Source organism: Chelmon rostratus, chromosome 4 (genome assembly GCF_017976325.1).
Source record: "Chelmon rostratus isolate fCheRos1 chromosome 4, fCheRos1.pri, whole genome shotgun sequence".
NCBI lineage: Eukaryota > Metazoa > Chordata > Actinopteri > Chaetodontiformes > Chaetodontidae > Chelmon > Chelmon rostratus.
In genome coordinates this window covers 20,869,601-20,891,668 of record NC_055661.1, presented here as the reverse complement: position 1 = coordinate 20,891,668, position 22,068 = coordinate 20,869,601, and the positions used below count along the sequence as shown (strand labels likewise).

The 22,068-nt window shown below is 42.3% G+C and overlaps 1 protein-coding gene across 1 annotated transcript in view; it reads left to right on the top strand.

Annotated features, from left to right (window-relative positions):
* Window positions 1–22,068, top strand: part of sema6bb (sema domain, transmembrane domain (TM), and cytoplasmic domain, (semaphorin) 6Bb) — a 61,774-nt gene that overhangs the window by 21,157 nt on the left and 18,549 nt on the right. Inside the window, exons 9-15 of the mRNA XM_041935364.1 lie at window positions 293–510; window positions 7,483–7,614; window positions 8,249–8,398; window positions 9,975–10,154; window positions 12,854–12,994; window positions 15,498–15,575; window positions 19,493–19,551. Coding sequence (XP_041791298.1) covers window positions 293–510; window positions 7,483–7,614; window positions 8,249–8,398; window positions 9,975–10,154; window positions 12,854–12,994; window positions 15,498–15,575; window positions 19,493–19,551 — 958 coding nt within the window. The remainder of the gene's footprint in view (window positions 1–292; window positions 511–7,482; window positions 7,615–8,248; window positions 8,399–9,974; window positions 10,155–12,853; window positions 12,995–15,497; window positions 15,576–19,492; window positions 19,552–22,068) is intronic.

Genomic DNA, 22,068 nt, shown 5'->3' with positions numbered 1-22,068 from the left:
ATTGATATTAAATTTACCATTATAAAACAATGATCTGTCAAAACAGGGTTTCCGCATTGCAAATAGCATGCAAATGACTCTTCAGAGATCACCCTGGAGTTGAAAAGAGCTTTTAAATGTGCCTTTTTGAAGATGAAACCCAATGCTTGGGAAATATATCCGAACTCCCCAGCTAATTGAAGTAACATGTGAGCTGTGCTTTTACAGATATGCCTGTCAGTATGTTGCGAATGTATTGTGCACAGTCATTTTCCACGCCAATATCTGCTCTTTCGTGCCCGATTGCTCACAGGTGGTGGTGTCACGTGTGGCGCGGGTGTGCAAACGTGATCAAGGTGGGTCTCAGCGTGTCCTGGAGAAGCAGTGGACGTCTTTCCTGAAGGCCCGTCTGAACTGCTCCGTCCCCGGGGACTCCCACTTCTACTTTAACCTGCTCCACTCCACCAGCCCCATCATCAGGATGCACGGCAGAGACATCATCCTGGGGGTGTTTTCCACTCCGGCTAACAGGTACGACACACACAAATATGCCTTTCTCTCTCACAAATGTGCACACACACATTCAAGATCACTGGCTCCCAAACTTTTTGGTCAGTTGTACCCCCCAAACACCATTCCAATGAATTAAAATACACCTTCATCAACGCAGACACCTATTCAAACCATTTATCCATTACTTTGAACTATTTCTACTGTTCATCTATTACTTTTAGTAACTATCGAACTGGTAATCTGTTCCTATTAGCTACACAGCACCGTTTTTCATTACTTTTAGCTATTTAAACTGTGACTTTAAGATAATTTTTTTAGCCATTTGTCCATTTTTTGTCATCTATTTGAACTGTTTATCGCATACTTTTAGTTCTAGCCAATTTTTAGCTAAGTTGTTTTTACTATCCATGCATTTTACCTACATTTCACCATTTTCCATCACTTTGAGCTATTTCAGCTGTTCATTACTTAAAACTAACTATTTAATTCATTATTTTTGGGTAGCTATGTGAACTGCCTAGCCATTCATTTTGGGTATCTGTGTCAACAATTTCATCATTTATCCAGCACTTCAGTTACAGATACAGTTTCACACTCTCTGTTCGCTTGCTAACTAGTTTGAGTGCACACTGTTCAGGTGTTGCAGCTTACTCAGTATGAGGATTTTTTTTATTATTATTCATATTGCAATTTCTCTTTGCAATTTCAAATTACTAAACTCCAAAGCAAGTGAAAGCCCTAGTTGGGAATCGCTGCTCAAGATCAATACTCAACCTGTCTGCCTTCAAATAAGAAGCTTTATTTGTGCTTGGATATGAGGGCTGACATGGAGCGATTTCAATCCATGTCCCTTCTAGAAAGAGATAAGGCGATTCAATCACACTGAGAGTGTTCTTTAAGATTTACACAGACGTTAGATTTACACAGGAGACTGAGATAGACACCCAGTGTGAAGCAGCACTCACACGGCTCACCTTGAAAATTTCGCGGACCACCGTAGTTTGTTCCTTCACCTATGAAGTCAGAAAGAGCAAGGCTTCCTACAGGCCGAGCAAAGCTCCAGAGAAATGAAAAAGGCTGTGTGGCGGTACAAAGGTCAAGATTGTGGGGTACAGAGTAATTTAAGACACATGGAATGCTTTCATTGAGGACAAAAGGGTGATTTGTTGGAAGACAAGATTAAATTGAAAAAAGGTGAGAGGAGAGGAGAGGAGAGATGCTGCCTGTTAAACGGAGGATTATTGGAAACCGGGGGTATTTACAGAGCCAAAGACAACACAAGCAGCAAACCACAAAAACTGAACGACAGAGGGAAAAAAGACATGTGACAAAAATATTTATGTGAGCTACACATAAGGTATACTTCTGGTCCTTTTGATGCACGAAATATAAACTTGTTTCGAGAAGCACTGTGTTCTGATGTGACTCGATCTAGCGTTTCGTCTTAAATTTTCCTAAAACAAGTCAGAAAACCGTCAGTGGGATGAGATAATTCCTCTTTCTGCTAGTATGAATAAACTAAACAATTTTCCTGATTCCTATATCTCTTTTCTGATACAGTTAGAATAATGTACTTATTCTGCTTTGCTGACTGTTACTAAATGCTGCTTTTTTAGCCATTTTTTCAACATTAGTAAGAAAAACAGCGTCTTATCTATTAAGAGGGGGCATTACGGTGTGGCACATCCTCCGTCTAGCCTTCAAGTTGCACAGGGATAAGCATACTTAAAAAATAAGGTTTTGCGACAGGATATTGCAGTCGGAGTAGCTCCAATCACAGGAAAGTATTCAGTATGCTTTTTTCTGTGATGTTCTTCTCTTCTTTACGCTGTCTGACTGGCCCTGACCCCACTTATTGCGTCTGGTAGTGCAAACACATTGAAGCAGACACATACAAATCTTTGCAACTGGCTGCAATTTGACTCCGGTCTGGAATCAATACTGTCTCTCTCTTAAAAGCAGCAAGCAGCATAACTATCACCTGTCCCTGTATAATACCATCTCTGGTTTTTTAGGATATAAAAATAAGGCTCTGTAGCTGCAGGACAGTGTCTGAAAGCAGAGGGCTCCTGACCTCCCAGTAAGAGACAGCAGAGAGAGAAGGGAAGAAATGAAAGAGAGACAATGAGCGAGCAAATGCGAAAGGAGAGACGGGATAAAGAGGGAGACGGCAAACAAGAGGAGGAGAGATGGATGAGAAACTCAAGGACGAGGAAGTCAGTAATGGACAACACGTGTATCCTTCGCTCTCTGAGATCCAAAACTGTTTCATCAGCTGCATCTTATCTGCGTGTTTGGAAGGACTGCGCTGCATGAAGGGGCCACTGCCTGCACAGACAGATGGATGATTCACATACACACACACACACACACACACACACACACATGCACACACTTACAATGGTTCCCAGATAACAGCATTTACAGCATGCCACAGAGGAGAACCAGCTGAACACACACACACCCCTGCCTGGGTAAACTGCCACTGGGTCCTATTTTAAATAACTGCCAGCCAAGAGAGAGAGAAAAAGGGAGGCTTAGATGGATGGATAAGGACATGTGTGATGGAGGAAAATGAACACAAAGAGAAAGAGAGAATGTGTGAGGTGAGCTGCAAAACTCCCACTGGCCCCGTGTGGCCCAGTGCGCCACACTGGCTAAGTGCTTGCCAGACAAATTGCTTTGGCTGGCAGCTTGCAGTGAAAACAGCATGAAGCAGGACCTGGGAGTGGAGGAGTAGCTATTCTCTCCTGCCATTTGGCCCTGTGCAGCATATATAGGTCTGCAGTATGGGAATGACAGGACGAAGTCAAGGTTTTGCTTGGCCCTCCTGGAGTCTCCCCTGGACACTCTGAAGTTACTCATCTCCTCCTGTGCCCGCATGCTTCGGGGATAATTTTACAGGCACGTACCAGCTTCTCAGCTGTTATGGAGTTTGCAGGATGCTTCAGTCTCTTCTTCCAGAGTATGAAATCGCCTCCAGTTGTCAGTTTCTTTGTGCATCCACCTCTGCAGCCCCAGGCCCTTCCTCTCAAAGAGGGATGAAAGAAGAGCTTGCATTTCCTCCTGAGCACCTCCTGCACTCACGCTCCTGATGCTCAAGAGGTCAAAGAGGCGTATGGAGCAACAGCAAACTCAAAAGAGAGAGAATAACAATGTGAGGTGTTTGGGGAGAAGAAAAAAAGTACTTTAGAAGCTCAAATAAGTGGGTATGTGGAAAAAAAACAGCAGCAAGATGTCGAATGAAAGGCCTACAGTACTGAAAACAAACAATTCTCTTTTTTTTTTTAGCTATTGTTTTGGCAGCTGAGTAGGCTGATGTGGACTCATTAGGCTTAATGGAGCTGCGTAGGAATGCAGGGAAAACATCCCATGCAAAGTAGAGTTAATCTAGTGCATCCTGAGAACAGGAGTCCATGTTTGGCTTCGGTTGTAAAGAATCCCACGTGACAGGGTCAGACAGCAGGATGTCCCTCTGGGAAATCACAGCAGAGCAGGGGAACCGAGGAGGACAAGGAGCAGGAGGAGAACAGGTTTACGGTGCCAGGAGAAGCGTGACACAGGGGAGGATGCACAGATGTGCAAGCTAGTCCCCCCGGGCCTACACAAGTAGAGAAGGCATGGGAGGTACATGGTTGGGTATCTAGCTACAGCTTGAGAAATGTATATGGGAAAGGAACACTGTGTAGTTGACAGCAGAGCCATGTCATGAGGAAAATACAGAGTTTTTGCAGAGGTGTTCGCTAGTCCACATGGCCAGCGGTAGGTTAGGTTAGGTTATGGAGAGAAGAGAATACCCACAGGGGCCTGATGTGGAAAGGTCAAGGAAAAGTATGAAAAATTAGGTTGCCTGAATACAAAAGAGGAGCTCAGGTGAGAGGTTTGTGGTAGAATAAAAGAAAGAAAAAGGATAACTGAATATTATTAAAAACGAAGATAAAGGGTAGAAGTTCAGGATGTGTAAAGACTCTCGTAATTAAGGCTGAAGTTGAAAGGATTTAATCTGAAACTTTTTGTGACATAGTTTTATAAAAACTGCACTTAAGTCAGTTCTACCATACAGTTGGTCAGAAGTACCTTTATTTGTGTGACTGGCTCTCTGTTGTTGTAGATATGTTGCATGTTCATATATGTTGTAAATAAATGTATGTTTCTTTTACTTCAAAGGAATAGCTTTACATTTGCTTTATTTAATTCAACTGCTTTCAACGACTATTTGTGTTGTTTTACCGGAGTCTGTGCTGGTTGCCTGGCAACAGCACGACTCGATCAAGTCACTGCTCCAGACCAAGAATTAGTCAAGCACACAATCCCCCCGTGAAACTGCAACTTGTTGTTTTCTGTTTTTGTACGGTTTTCAACAAGAACATAATGTTCAGCTAATTTGTGAGCCGTGGACATGCTGATAGGCAGATTTGTTTTACATTTGAACAGAGCCAAGCTAGCTGTTTCCCTCTGTTTACAGTCTTTAGGCTTGGCTAAGCTAAGCTAACCATCTCCTGGTGTCAGTTTTATATTTAGTGTACAGACGTGAGAGTGGCATCGATCTTCTCATCTCATCTGCAAGAAAAACAGATAGAATAGATCCTCCAAAATGTTTAACTATTCATTTGAATAGCCAGAGGAGCCTCGTGCTGCTGAATAAATAAAACACAATTTGGCTTGATAGGACTAAAGGTCAGTAGTTTAGTGTAAGGAGACCAAAGTGTCTGATTTTACTGAAAAAAGTCAACATAGTTAATCTGAAACCCCTCTGGCTCCATACCAAGTGTGGTGGAAATCAAGTTAAGTCAAACAATGAAATCAGCAAACACAAAACTGTTCAAATTATGAAAATTATCCAAGAAAATATACAAAGACCTACTGTAAATTGTCCAATTGGCAGGTTTGTACTCTCCAGCGAATCAGACTCAGTGTGTGGGATTTCTGACCTTTAAATGTATAAACATTTGAACGGAAATTACATAGCTCCCATGTGGTTAATTGATACCTTATTTCATTATTTTCCAGATTTATGATGAGTTTGGAAAATGTCAGCTTGTAGTTAGATTTCAAACCCTTATTAAAGGACAGACGCTGAAACTTCCTCCGACTCCCACCTTCTTTCTCCTCTTCCTCGCCTACTCCTCCGAGGCATCATGTGTCCGTGAGGACCGTGCTATTCCAAGCTGTCAGTGAGCTTGTTAAACAGTGAGGAAGTACTTTAGACTCCGCAGCAGCCCACTCAAACGGACACCCTGTGCATCTAGCCCGGCTAGCCTGTCACTCAACCCCCGTCAATGAGAAAGAGTGAAGGAAAGACGAATGCCTGTGGACAGACAGAGGGGGACAGGTACATTTCAGAGTGATGGTGAAAATGACTGAAAATTAAACTTGTGAACAAGAACACAGCACATGTGGACTTTGAAACAAAGGCAGGAGAGAGAGTGGAAATGAGAATAATTAAGAGAATTCAGAAAGAAAAGCAGCTTGAGGCCTTTTGGCTTACTTCTGCTAGACACACCAGGTGACCTGTAGGGAGAGAGAAAGAGAGAGCTGGAAGAGGAGGGGGAGATAAGGTAGACAAAGGAAGCCAAGCTGGCACCGGTGCAGAGCTGGCAGACATGTCACTCGTAACATCTGGTGCATGTGGTCCTGAGAGGGACGCTGTACGGTCCACAGATACGCCTGCAGCCCTGCCACGCAGGCCCGGGTTGACTCACATCCATGTCTATGAATGATAAGTACTGAGGGCGCTGGCATGACCTGATCAAATGGCACATCAGGGGAAAGCACGGCTCCCCGCTGCAACCGAAACCCAGCCTTCGGGCGCTGCCTTCCCAAACAAACCCCTCCACGGCTTTCAAAGGGACCACAAACACCTCTGCAGAATCACGGGGGCACATCCTCAAATCACCAGCTGGACGTTTATGTTTTAAGACAGAAAGAGCGAGAGAAGGCAAGAAACAGACGGGGTGCGTGTGTGGGATTTATGTAGCAGCGGGTCGCAGGTGACTCAGTCTCTCAGGTTTGTTCGATGTTCGTGTATCACTGAGGTATTAGCACTTAGTCACCAGCTCTCACACCACGCACACCATTAGTCACTGACGAGGACACATTCAGAGCAGAGAGTTGAGTCTCGGAGCAGGAAGCACGGGGTGTTTTTTTAAAACTCGTTGCTTATCTCATCTCGACACTGCTGCCTTTATTTCTTGATCCCTGTAGTTCTTTCTTTAGCCAAAGTATAGACGCATGACGTGAAGAGACGTGTGTGAATGTGTCTCTGTTTGTTGATTTTGCCTGTGTGTCTGTGTGTGGGCTATGGACACTTCATGGAGCAGATGTTCTGATCTCTGTTCAGGGTTCAGGAGCGTCGAGATTTTTACTGGAATGTGCGTTTATGAGAACCCCCCCCCCCCCCCCCCCCACACACACACACACAGACACACACACTCACTCTTTCGGAAAGGCAGAATATTCAGTGACTCATTTCCTATTTCGTTTTATATTCCAGGAATTCCAGCCAAGATCTTTTCATGGGTCTAATCTAGCTATTGCATCCACTGCGCATCTATTCTTCGCCCGAGGAGTTGACAGCATCTATCTTATCCTGTCTTTCTTTCCGTCTCAATAACAATTTCCTTTGTGTTCAAGCATTGAATGTCAAAGTATGAACAGCCCAAATCCAATTTGTCATCCTCGCTGGGTGCCTGTCCCTTTCTACCACTCACACTTGACTCTATATTTGAACTTCTTTCCTTTTTCACATTTCGCAGTCTGTTTTTCAGCCTTCGAATTATCTACCTTATCTTTTCCTTTTCCGTCACTTATTGTCGGCGCACCACTGTTGACAGTGAAGCCCACTTGACGCAGGACTGACAGCCATTTCGTATCAGTTCAAAGTGTTTTATCAATTGACGCTCTCTGTCTCGATCTACCCCGTCTCACCTCTCTGTCTCGATCTACCCCGTCTCACCTCTCTGTCTCACCTCTCTGTCTCTGTCTCTGTAGTATCCCAGGTTCTGCGGTCTGTGCCTTCGACATGGAGCAGCTGGCTGGAGTGTTTGATGGGAGGTTCAAGGAGCAGAAATCACCCGAGTCTATTTGGACGCCTGTTCCAGATGAAGTCATCCCCAAGCCAAGGTACAGATGGCTGTAATCAGTTTATGCACCTGTGTTCAGGTTGTTATCACAGAACTGTAAGGAGACAAATTTCTTAACAACCTGCGTTCAATTCAGCCATTATACTGTTCTATAGAGGTGTGTTTTGCAGGTTGCAGTTCATGACTGAGGTTTGATTTCATATGAAAAGAAAATAGAGGCCATACAAGCGACAGTACACTCCTTTTTTTCAACGCTCATGTAGCCGTGGCTCATGGGCATTATTTAAAATTATTATTTAAAAGCTTTTAGGTGAAACACTAAGTCTGGTCATACACACATGCAATGGAGAATGCAGGAGGCTGCATATGCTGTTACAGCCTGTATAAACTCTAAACATAGATGTGGAAAATACATTTTTTTGCAACTTGTTCTCTGCAACCCTCATGCAACTGTCCACCATTTGCCAAATACTTCAAATATGAGGATCTTCTGAGTAAATCAAATCAACCTCTTGTTGAAAAAGGAGCATGTGTCTGAATGTGCGACACTCAGACAGTCTAGACTGCTTAATTATATATCTATATTTTTACTGAGGCCTGAAGTAGTCAGAAAAGTGTATGTAACTTCGCCTCTGTACAGTCTGCCGAACATGAACTGAATTTGCTGTCTCCAGACCCGGTGGCTGTGCCGTTGAAGGTTCCAGGTTTAATTCCTCGAACTCGTTCCCTGATGAGATGCTCAACTTCGTCAAGACCCATCCTCTGATGGATGAAGCCATCCCATCACTCGGACAAAGACCCTGGATAGTCAGAACCATGGTCAGGTGAGAAGTGCAGTTCCTTGAATGGCCACTTGAGGCTGCATACCAGACCCTGCATATTAAAATCCCCAACTCTACAGCAGAAATAAACATATATACAACCTGGTACAAAAAAACTCTCTATAGCTTATTTCCTCAGTCATGACAACTGTACAGGGTTTTTATGTAATTTAGATTATATTAACACTTAAATTTGTGCATAATTATGGGCGTGGCCCCTTTGAGAGACAGCCAGCCGCTAGGTTTTTAGCAACCAGGCTTCATTCAGCCCACTTCAGCTTGGTTAAATGTTGAAAAGGTCAACTTGGAGCACAAGACAGGATGTGTTGATATAGGTTTATTAACCTTTAGCCAAAAACATGATCTTATTCGAACTTGACCAAAGTGCCTTTGTTGCCTAAAGCTAGCCATACGTGGGATTCGGGATGGAAATCCTGGTCTCTGGTCTTTGTATGCCAACCATCCACCCTGACCTCCTCCTTCTGACTTCCATTCGGTTTTAATACTTTGCACTCCCTACACTCAAAAAATGTTACCATTGAACATAATCCAGGCAGAAATTACAGTTCCCTCAAGACATATTTGGCAAAACACATTAGTGGTTAATTAACATCATTTCTATTTTAAAAAAAGAAAAAAGAAAAAGAAAGTTCTCTGGAGAGTTTTAACCATCTAACAATACATGCTGGGAAGTCTGCTGATATGCAAATTGTGTTTTAACTTTAGTGAACATTCCCTCAACTCATCATCTCTCAAGTGACAAGACTTCATGTCAGGAGAACTCACTCAATTTATCAGTTGTGACAGGGAAGAGGGAAACGAAACATATATTTACATTAACTTCATGATCAAATATTAGCTGATAAATTCCTGTGTGATGTTCTACAGTGTAGGAGACGGGGTTGTGAACATACACAGATGTATGTATGCAAACACACACATGGTCTGTCTGTCTGTTTGGCCTGTGGGCTCCATCTGTTGAAGCTACTCTGGCTGGTTGTTGCAGCCTGTGGTAGCAGGCAAGCAGCTGTAGCACATCAAGTCTCACATAAATGCATGCATGCCTCCCTCTCTCTCTCTCTTTCTCTCCACTTTCTACTGTATGGAGTCCCGCTGCCAACCGGCCACCAGGGGATTATGGGGACTAGATGTATGTGGAATATTAAACACCCGGCACAACATGGCTTCCATTCTCGTGTATTGACTGAGACACACAAGGCCGTGTGTAGTTCAGCAACACTCTGCTATTGTTCCAAGACGAGCCCATTTACTTGACTGATATTATTAATGACTGAACGTCTAGCGTAATTAGTTTATTATGCAAATTTGATGAGCAGTTTCTTCTCTGTGGAATTAATTTCATTTTGAAGTGACTCAAGGGAAAATGGCATATTATGTTTTAAATTCACAGGAGTACGTATTCTACACCTAAACCAATCAGTTGTAATGCACTTAAATCATAAACTTGCCTCTGGAAGCTACTTGACGGTGCTTTTAGCTTTCACAGAAGAAAAAAGTCCCAAATGAGCGGCACAGCTCTGTGGCATTAACGCAGTGCTCTGTCTCGGCTGTTGCGCAGGTACCAGCTGAATAAGATTGTGGTGGATACAGAAGCTGGGCCTTACAGAAACCGGACCGTCCTGTTCCTCGGGTCAAGCAGAGGAACCATCCTCAAGTTTCTCATCATGCCAAACCAGGACAACACAGTCACCAACAGCAACATCTTCCTGGAGGAACTGGAGGGATTCAACCCTGATAAGTAAGACGTCAAAGCTAACAGAAAGGAATTGAACATATGTTATAGCCAGCTGTTAATTTTTTATTTTTTTTTAGCTACAGCCAGCAGTTTTTAGCTTAGCTTAGTGCTGGAAACGGGGTGAAAGAGCTAGCCTGGCTCTGTCCAAAGGTAGCTATATCCATCGACCAGCACCTCCAAAGCACATTAATTAACACATTATATCTAGATTCATTAATCTGAAGGAAAACTGAAGTGTAAAAACACCAGATTTAAATTTTGCAGGGGGTTATGTACCTTTTCTTTTTTTTTTCAGCAATTTCCTGGAGTCTTGTCGTCACTTTCAGGTTGTTACATGACGTGTTGATTGGTGAGCTTCAGAGGTGCTGATTTTTTTTTAAACTTTTGTGCCGCGCAAGGCTAAATGTTACCTTGTTTCCAGTCTTTATGCTAAGCTAAGCTAACTGTCTGCTGGCATTAACACACACATTTAATGTACAGAGAGCGGTGTCTATGTTCTCATCTAACTCCCGGAAAGAAGACAAATGTGTATTTCCCAAAATGACAGAACTATTTATGGCGCAAACCTGTAGGCTCAAGACATACAGCAGGGGAGGTAAACAAAGGGTTAAATGACATCTACGGTTGATGTATACACAGCGAGGGGAGCTGGTGTTGAGATACGCCTAGAAAAAGAATCGCTAGAGGGGGGAAAAAAAACTTGACATGTCCTCGAAACACGGCGTGTCCTGAATTATGCAGAAAACCTCACCTGTTCTTCGAGAGGCACACATAATTGTGCAGGAGCTGAGACGACGCTACCCCATGCAGAGAATACAAATAGGCCAAACAGAAAAGAAAAGGATTAGAGGCTAATATTCATTATCAGGGAATCTGAACATCATCTAATGAGGCTGAGACGTACGGTAGACCGGCATTAGAGGAAAAACATCCGAAAATAATGAAATGATGATAAAATCACATTATCCTTAATCTTGACAAAAATGACATACTGTCAGGGAAAATGACCCCTTATCATGAGCCTGAAGCTAAATTATATTTAATATCTGGATCTTGACAAAACACTGGAGTGGATCAGGCTTCGTGGCCTCTTCTAATTAGCATTTTGCACGAGGCATGCAGCTTTGGGGTTTCATTGGATGCCCATCGCTACGTAATAAACACTGAGTACAATGCCTTTTCAATCAGTTTTTGCTTTTGTTCTTTGTCGAGATGCAGTGTTCCACATGGTGGATGGCTGCAGGGTGGGGAGGGAGAAGATTGTCACACAGATGCAGGCACGTTTGGCTGGTTATTATCTTTCACTAAGGCTAATTAGAGGCATTTTGAAAAGAGAGTACATGGTTCTAAATACCAGCTTCCTGACTTGGTAATTGTGCTCCCTGATATACAGTATATAGCGCTTTTTCTGCAATCAGAGGAAATACAGGATTATTTCTTGAACCAACTGGCTGGAAACACTTCCTCCCTGCAATAGAGTCCAATCTACTTATACTGTTTCACTTCTTATTTAGTAATAAACTTCCGACATATGCACACCAATTTGTGTCTCAGCTTATCTGCTCTGCTTTGGACTTGACAAAATGAGGGATAGTGGTGGCAAGTGAAATGAGGGGACTGCGTGATGAATGAGCTGGTGCAGACTGGACCCAGTGTGTGAGGGATAATTTGGTGTGCACGGTGAGCCCACCAGGAGGTCAGTGACAGTCCAGCCATCACAGCAGGCGTCCAGCTAATCAGGAAACAGAACACAGCCACATCAGGGTTCTTTTTTTCCTGTTATGCTCCAGGCCAGGCCAACCCCAGCCTCACCTTTCATACACAGACAAAGCGATGCCTTGTGCCCTGTAATAAACCTCGGGGTACACAGAAGCAGGGCCACTAACACAATCATCTTTTAAGAAGTCAGCACAGAGAGAAATCACTGGTTTGTGATTGGCTGGTTGCCATAATGAAACAGGAAATGACCTGAAAGAAATGCAATCCTAATAGAGCCTATATCTTCTCCTCTTTTCTCCCCCTGTCTGATCTTGGTTCTGCCTGCCTTATTTTCTTCTCATGAGTTATCATTTTCCTGCATTTGTTTGTTGTTTATTGTATTTTTTCGCTGTACCTCCATCCCGCCCCCCTTCCTTTCCCCTGCTTTCCTTCATATTGGCTGTGAAGAATGACTCACAGCTTGGCCTTAGCAGAATGATAGATTCTTCTTAATGACTGTGGGTCCACTGCAATGTTATTACCATAAACCATCCAGATACAACTGATGCATGAGTGCACATGTGCGTAAAAAGGTATAAATCCGCTGCACAGGGGCAGGTTGGTGCCGGCTATCGTAGCTGTAAGTGCCAATTAGAGGCGATTCAGCTACAGGCTGCTGTTTTTTGATGGCCAGCCGACCTCTTGAACCTCTAAAATCAGCTCGGTGCATATTTGGATTGACAACATCATAACATCTGGCTACATGGATTTGGCCTCTCATCGCTCTCACTTTTATTATGGCTTTTGTTTATAGAACTGTTTATGTTTGGTTGTGTTTCACATTGAGTCACGAGAAATGTTTGTTTCCCGCTGTAATGCTAAGAGTGAGGTCAGAGGTTTAATGTGCAGTCTCAGTCAGGTAATTGAAATTACCGAATGCATTTTTGCTTTTTATGTGTGCCTGCCTGTTTGCGTTAATGTGTGTGTGTGCATATGTGTTGCAGGTGTGCTGAAGACTCTGTGCAGGCCAGGCAGCTTTTGTCTCTGACTCTGGACCGGGCGAGCCACACTCTGCTCCTCGCCTTCCCCTCCTGTGTGGTCAGAGTACCGGTGGCACGATGCCAGCTCTACTCCCGATGCATGAAGTAAGTCTGCACCAAATACTGTACGTACAGGAACATGAAAAGGCAGCATAACAAGAAGTTAGGTGACCATTCAAGAACCATCTGGCCTTCACAAGTGTCCTTGAGCCAGACACTATGAAGCCCTGCCAGCTCCTGAGTTGCCGCTGTGTAGCTGACCTGAATTTTCCTACAATAATAACCACATACTACAACTTAATAATAACTGTCACTGTGTCCTTGAGCAAAGTGATAATCTGGTAACTGCCGTATAACACTGAAATGAGTAAAAATGCAATAAAATGTGCCAGTAAATTGGAAGAAAATCTAATAAAAGCTGTTAGTGTAGTACATCGACATTAAAAATAAGGCTGTATATTGCCTTAGCGTGCAATTTTGACTTTATGTACCATTATTTTAATGGATAATAATAATACTAATGTTTACTGTAAGTGGAGTACATAATATGATAAATAAGTGATAATAATACATGATAATGAAGCTCAAGAGAGCAATAAGCATATAACAAATCTATATAATAGTAGAATAATATTAGTACATGACCAGGATGTAATCAGCAGTTAATGTGTTAATGTGATGTTATTCAGTTTAGCAGCTAATCTATAATTTTTTAAAGAGAGATTTGCAGTGGTACATCCAGTTTTTAATAGAATATCAGAAGCTCCCGTGAAGGTACTCATTTGGTTGTTCTGGCAGCTCACCAGTGTGAATGTGTTTAACTCAATCTGAATGTGCAGCAGGGCATTTCTGGAAAAGAGTTCGTACCGCGAGTCCACTAATCCTACATAATTAAACATAAAAAATGCATATTTTCAAAGTAATGATATTTCACCTGCATGCACCCACGCAAGCGGCGTAAAGCAGACTCGCACTCCCTCGCTGGCACACTTACAGACTCTTGATGCCTGTGGCTGTGGCCCGTTAGGGTCCGCTGACACACTAACACAAACCGGTGCGCACACCAGCACATCAGGCGTGCAGTTTGTTCACTGAACCAGGTGAGTCATACAAGCGTGTAATCCAGAGCACATTAAGAAATGCTCACATGCCTTCTGAGGTGTGTGTTTAGATGAGAGTTAATGTTCTGTATGTGGATATATGCGAGGTTTCTTAGTCACGCTTTACTGGCTTCAGGTCTGGTTTTTAACATTTGAGGAGTGTCAGTCTACGCTGCTTTTTTTATTCAAACACATCTTTAATAATTCAGCATTTGACATCAGACGGACTGCTTTCCAATGCATACAATTGCAGATTGCCCTTTTAGCCTCATTTAACCCCACGCACAGACCCGCCATTAAAAAGTCATGTTGTGCAGTTAACCACTGAGTGAGTCCACAGTGCATTATTAAAGCACCATATCTGAGGTTTTACATATTATCACTCAACAGCAACAAATCCCTTTTAAGCTACTTGACATTACTGCCAGCCAATTTTCAAAGTACACCACAGGTTTTTAGATTGATTCCCTGTCTTTTAGGTATGGAGTCATTTCTATTCATGACAATAGTGCAGTAAAAAAAATAACTTACAGAGACTTGAATCTGTCTTGAGATTGGTAATCCTTCAGAGTGAACACCTCATCGTCATTTTTTACAATTACATTACGATTGTGCAGCAGTGTAATAGGCGTTGAGCGCATTTCATTTCAAAAACTCTACTCGTTGCTGCAGTCAAGGACATTCTGACATCTAATATTTAAGAGATGGAGTTGAAATGTATCTCATTCATGAACTGTGTTGTCTGAAAATCAAACCCCCAGAGACAAACCACAAGCAACATGGACACTGTCAAACAGCTGCTCTAAGTTCTTGCATATAAAAGGTTGCTGCTGGACAGATAACCGTGAAATCCCAGAATGTCTCAATTTCCTGGAGCTAATTTCAGGGGAAATGATGTTAAATCCACTTCTTAGCTTTTTCCAGACCGTGAGAGGCATTTGGCAACTTTGGAAAAAGCTTAATCTGACCATTTTTTTGTTCAGCTGCTGATTCCAAAGTTAAGAATAAACTTCCAGACTTTATTCTTAGGCCTACTTTAGTCCACTAACAAGAAAGGCTTTTAAAGAATCTGTCTCTGCTCTCAAATCCATTTTCAAGTTGCCTTATTGTTACTTTGACAAAGAAATATATCACAAAATATTCACTGTCATGAATAACATTATCAAGTAAGTTTCAAGTCTTAAGTAGCTGGAAATGAAGAGTTTTCTGCAACGTAGGACGTAAATCTAAAAACTCATGTCACACTTGGAGATTTTGTAGTTGATGGGCTAAGATGTGCAAAAACCATCAGTATGAGATACGAGATAGCTCCAAGTATGAGCCTGGTATTGACTAAATGGCATAAATTAATCAATAAAACAATCAATAATGAAATGGTATGAATCAATAATGGTGAGTGGATCAATAATGAAATGAAGCAAATCAGTATTTAACTTTTAAACCACGAGAGGGGAATTTGAGGTGAAGTTTTTTTGGTTCAAGTAAAGTGAATGTTTGTGTGTGTGCAGGAACTGTATCGCCTCCAGGGACCCTTACTGTGGATGGACCAGAGGGAGCACCTGCTCTTTCCTCAGACCTGGGACCAGGTATGACACCTCTCCATTCATATATACATCACCATAACACACACTCTGTCTGCACCACCATACAGCACACAGTAACAGCGCTGCACCATCACACTGACACTCTGTCTGTCTGGTTTATTCTTTGTCTGTCCTCGAGTCCATCTGAAGTTTCGTTTTGTCCACTGGTTCACCACCTTTCTCTGTTCTCTCTCTCTTTCTTGTTTTGCTCTTCATTTGATTTATTTCTACTTGTATCATCGCTCTCAAGGTTATTTTAGCGACAGCACACCTAGCAGGACATCCATAGAGTCGTCCCATGTATTATTTATCTGGTCTTGAAGTCCTTGCTTCTATCTGTGACTATTTGAGCTTCTCAGCAACATCTGTGCCCTCTAAGTAGCCTGTCACACAGTCTGCTCTGCGTGCACTTATTGATTCAAGATGTCTGCTGCCGCTGTTAACCAATACTACATTCATTACTGTGCTTGTTATCAAGTGTGGGCTATATAACACTGTGTAGGTGCAAAGCTCTGTATTCGTTTCTCTGTTGTGTAACGCCGCCGTCACCCAGACAGTGTCTTGTCTAGATGTGCTTGAATGTGTGTGTCTGCCTGGATGTCTGGGTGTGTGTGTGTGTGTGTGTGTGTGTGTGAATGTGCGAGTACGTGTGTTTGTGTGACCCTTCTATCCTCCCACTACAGAAACAGGGCTGTCTGTCTTGCCAGCCCACCTCCAGTCGTAGCTGCCTCCCTCCAGTGAAATCAAATCTCTCTTTAGTCAGGCTGCTTATTGAGTTAGGCCTTCAAAACACAGGTGTAGTGCCAGCAGAACAGACAACATGGGCCTTAAAGACCACCTCAGGCTGCCTGCTTATACTATTAAAAGCCTCTGTGTTGGTCCTGATTTGATTTACCAAGGGCAGTCAACTTGGCAATCGATTTTGCATTGAGTTTCTGTGGATTTCCTCTTTGTGGACTAATGCAACCTCTCTTTGCAAAGTGATGCCAGAGGAAAGCTCAGCCGTTATACAGCATTAGATTGTAGTTTGGGAGGTTTCTGTGGAAAAGAAGTTTTTCATTTTTTCGTGAAAGTCGATGTTGTGGTCGTTTCTTGGGAGGATTAATGGTTTTATGTTTGGTTTTATTGTTGATTGGCCCATGTTCATCATGTTCACTCCTGTTATTTTACTGTTAAACAAGGTGAGACAAAAATTCTTCACTTCTTTTGCTTCTGCCAGTGAGGATATGATGACAAAGCAACTGATATACCATGACTTTAAGCTAATATTCCAAGTGTTTATCCATTGATTTTAGCTTATCATTTCAACAATTTATGCATTACTTTTAGCTTATTCTCAAAGGGTACTATTTTAGCCATTAATCCATCACTTTGAGTGAATTAGCTATCTATTTTAACCAGTCATCCATTACTTTTAGCTTACTTTTTGACCTTTTCTGCTCACTTCCTAATTATTCACACTCTCTTAATTGCACAAGCACAAGATTCCCATTTGTTATCCCTGGTTGGGGATCGCTGCTGTGAACACTATCCACAGCACCCAACATAAATAAACATAGGGTCTTCATCATTTTCTCTTTTATCATGAAGTCTGTAAATATAGAGCAAATGTACCTGTGAGTGTGTGCTGGAAATGAAAAACACAGTTGAAAGAAAAAAAAAACATGCATGCATTGCACACACAGACCCACAGGCAACACTAATGTATATAAAGTAAATGACGCACCGTCCGTGAGGGGCAGCCAACTGAACACAAACCATTATTCTTTATTAAGATGACAACCGCTGTAGGTTCACAGTGCACTTGGAGTCATTTGTCACTGTGATTTCTCTGCATTAAAAGCACGATTGTTGGCTGCGCTACTGCCTGAGCCTTTAGCTAATTGCAGAACACTGACGTATCAGTCACTTGTCCCAATTAGCTTTTTCAGCATCCTTCAGTAGTTTGCGCTCTTGTTCCTCAAAGGTTGTTTGTAGGCCAGATAGTGATCCGGTGTAACAGCACTACGGAACCATGTAGAACTTTAAAAGTGACGTCAGTTGTTCTGACTCATTACCACAAAAGATCGAGCAAAGTCAAAGTAACATATGTGAAAATCTGCACATATGTCAGCCAGAAAATGAAAAGATCTTCTATTTTATGTGAAAAAGATGCTGGCCAGTATTCAAAACATGCTTCATACCCTGATGGCTTGTACTTAAAACAAGTTCCAGTTTCTCTAAATGTTCCTTAAATGATTACATAGGCTTTCATCAAGTCATCTGAGCATCTCTGCTGCCAAGTACTGACTGATACAACAGATCCTTACTTAAACAAGTCTGAAGTGTTTGGCGATGAATGTGAGTGAAGTCTCAGGCAGCCTAAATCTACTTAATTCTTTTTTTTTTTTTTGTAAAGGAATAGTTCTACATTTTTGTTCCCAGCCTCGTTCACAGCACTCAATACTTTTTTTGTGTGAATGAGACAGCTGACAATGTAACGTGTTATTTAGTGACCTTTTAGAGGTGCTGGTCGGCAGATTTTTCAATCTGGGCAGCGCCAGGTTAGCTGTTGACAGAGTGTATGCTAAACTTAGCCAACCATCTCTTGGCTGTAGCATATTTACCACATAGAGAGAAGAGATAAGGTATTGATGTTCTCATTGAACTCTCAGCAAGAACATCAAATATGAAAATGTAAAAATATTCCTTTAAAAGACTCTTTGGTCTAAAGATGTGAGGGTGGAACGTATGCTTTGCCAGCATGAATAGCTTCTAAGGCACAAAATTACAATTATGTTAGTAAGTTAGTTAGTTAGTGTGTGTGTCTACAGTTTCCCCCACATCAAATAATCAACATCAAAATCACAGTGAGAACCTTGTGTGGGTTTAATCAGTATTAATGTGTCCATATTTAATTTCTCCTTAACAGAGATCTTTTTTGCAAGTTTAAATGAGATGAGTTGTTGCACAGGCTTGTTTTAGTCAAATCACAGGCACTTCCGCTCACATGTCCTCATAGTAAATGTGCTCTGTACTCAACTAAGCCTTATACATTTGTGTGCTCTCTCTCTCTCACACACAAACACACACACACACACTCACAAAGCCTGTTCTATGCAACTTCAGTTTTCCCTGATAGGAGCCATAATTAAGAGCAGTTGTGTTTTTCTTTGTGAGCACCTGGCCCGTGTGCTGTTCTCATTTCCTCTCCTCACCTCATCATATGTTATTGTCCTTTGAGTTTTCCATGCTCCCCTGTCACCTGAATGGGAAATGAGATTTAAAGCGCAGGAATAGAGTTTTAGGAATAAGATATGTCGTCATTTCTCAGGAATGACTGAATATGAGAGAAGTCTTTGTTGAGCATTTGCTTGACAAGTTACTAACTTTTTAGGTATAATCGTTTTTTTTCATAAAACTGATGGTGAGCCTATGATATAAAGTATTTTTAAAGAACCTGCCTTAAGGTCCATAATCATGAATAAAACAGATTTTCTTGAAACTGCTCAAACTTCTTAATACTCGAAGACATGGAGCTTGTATTTACACCACAAACATCTAAGAAGACAAGAATGCTGACCTAGAAGTATTTGCAGTTCGGTGCATTAATTAGCTTAATTAATGACCCTGCAGGCAAAAGTGGTTATCTCTAAATTATAATGGTTATTATTGCAAGATATTAGGCAGCTCAAGGGCCTCTTGAGTTATTTTGCTATTTTATTTGTTTTATTCTTTCTTTCTCAAAATAAAAACAAAGGATCCTACAATCAAAGTGTTTTATGGAGTTTGTCGAGATGCGTGCTCTGGTGTAAGTTGTCCTCTGCTGTAACATTGAGATAGTTTTCCTCTATCAGAGTGGATCTGTGCTGTGTGTCAGTGGCTGAGTTGCTGTGCCTCTGTGTCTCCTGATTAATGACCGTGTCTCTTCTCCTCCGCAGACTGCCGTTCGAGCAAGATGTTGAACAGGGAAACGTGGCCCACTTGGGCGACTGTGACGGTAAGAGGAGCGATTCTCAGTCTGTGTGCGTTTGCCCACAAGTGTTAAAGCTAATAGCGCTCTCGTCTTGGCCCGGGTCCTTATATAATGTGTGCACCTTCAGGGTAAACAACAATACTGTAAGATGGAGGAGGAGCTTGGTAGTTTCAGCTTATACAGAGGAAATCCACAAATAAACACAGAGACAAGTCCCAGTTCACCTCCGTGCTCTGTAGTTTCTCACTTTTCCCAGGAGTAACCGCGGAGATCCAACACCAAGACGGTCTGCTAGTCTCATTTTGTCTCCGAGCTGGCAAGAAAATCCTCGTGTATGCTTTAGCTAACTTTGTTCTCCTCGCTGTTTACTCTGTCCTTACTTGTATGCTATCTTTGCTTCGGTCTGGTAGGTTTTTGTTGCATATACATGTGGTTAATTATATTCAACTCCAGCTTGAATTCCCCTTGATGTTTCCGTTTTTTTTTCCTCCCCTCTCCATATCATTATGAAAATAGAAGTGGTACACAGCAAAGTGAAATCTCTATTCTAGATACACAGAGGTTTTGGATACTCCCATGACACCCCCTCTCTTTGATCTGAGCGCTAATTCCAATGCGTGCAAATTAATCCTGTGCTTCTGAAAGTTCCCTGAGTTCATGTGCCGTGCTCCCTGAGAAAAGAACAGATAAATATTGCATAATCTGAACTCGCGTACAACTTTAATCCTGTTTCAGATGGGCGCTCTGTTTGATGCTGCTCTCTCACTTCAGGTCCTCTGACCGCCAAACCACAGGGGATGGCCTCTGTAACTGATGGCTGGTGCTCACACTATGCATGGTGAAGTTAAGCTAGTTATTTGTCTCAACTGAGCCCATGTGTAGCTGCTTATAGAACATGTGGGGGACCTTATTTTGGTCCTGCCCCTAAAGACAAACCTGTGATCTTCCAAAGGGTTCACTATATTCAAAACAGATCATGTAACCTGCTTCAGATTCCTACAGGTTAGTTTTTGTAAAATAACATAAAGTCTATGAAAAATCGATGAGAAATGTCTTCTCCACAAGGGAACTCCACCTCTGCAAATGCACAGTGTTGTGCAGGAAGCTTGTAATTAAAAGTGCGGCTTCTATGATCATTACCCCACTTCTGTATTACACCAGTGGGTGAGAGATGAACATAATTATTCTTGCTGTGCTAATAGTGTTTTACAAGCTCTCGTCTCAAATTCTTCTTACACATGTTACATCTTGACCTCGAGGTCTCAGGGTCGCAGAGTGTGAAGTCACAATACTGAAGGTGTAGAACGCTTTTCCATTCACGTCCCGCTGTAAGTCATCACAACACTTTTCCCTAATCACTTTCCATGTATGTTGCTTTGTTCGAGAGCGCCTGCCAAATACATAAATGTGTGTCATGCTGTGTCGTAGCCCTTCCCTCATGGTATTATAACAACAGGAAAGAGATTCCAGCTGTTTTGGCCACAAATCATCCCGATCCTTACTGATATAAGGTTTTGTGACCACCCATAACTTCGCTAAATAACTACCCAGTCTGAATGTCTTATATTCCAGCAACTATTTCGGATCATTGTAAGTCATTCACATCCGTCAGCTCATTTGTATCTTTTATGTCACTAAACAAAAGATTCCAATACAAAGGATGTGAAGAAAACTAATTGATTCTCATTTTGTATTCCCCCAAGATCACACTGGACAAATTCAATTTTCTTCTCCCAAAGCAGCATAATGACCCATTTCTTTATGAAGAGGCAGTATACCAGCTCTGATTTGACCACCAATAGTCCTAGTTTTTTTAGAAATATCTCAAATATATCGCCAAAAAACACCATTTTCAGTCTTTTCAGTAGTACTTTCACAATAAATATGCAGCTTTGGTTTTTGGTGTTTGCCTTGTCATATTTAACCATCTGAAAAACACAAGAGATACACAATCAGTCATCTCTTCTGTGGGCCAAGCTCCAAAACGCTGTATTCTACATTTCCCATAATGCAACCTGACAGTGTCTTTCTTCAGACTTGACAAAGCTCCTTCCAGAGCAACAGGAGACAGAACTGTTTTACAAGCTGTGCAGTTTTTTGCCATGACAGCTGCATCGACTTAGACATGTAAAATCCACGGAGCGCTCCTTTAAACTGCCCACAGATATGAGGCAGAATATCACTTTTCAGATTTGTGCACATCAAATGGTAGCAGTTACACAGGGATAAAAGTGTGCCGTGCCCTGACGGCGGCTCCTCTCGGGCCGTCGTCAGATAGAGAGGTGCTGTTCTGCTCTCTTTCTCTGCCTTTGAGGAATATCTGAGCTCTGAGGCATGTTTGCTCCTGCGTCTGATCCCGTCATGAAATATGCCCCAGCCGAACTCTGTTGACAGAGGTGAGCTCTGTTGTCGCTAGATGAGCGAGAGCTGCCGGGTTGGCGCGGCAGCAACGCGAGGCAGCATCTGTCTGACGGCTGCCACCAACACTTAGACAGCACTTTGTCTCAGGTGTTGTGATGAACTTGGTGCCGCGGCCTGTCT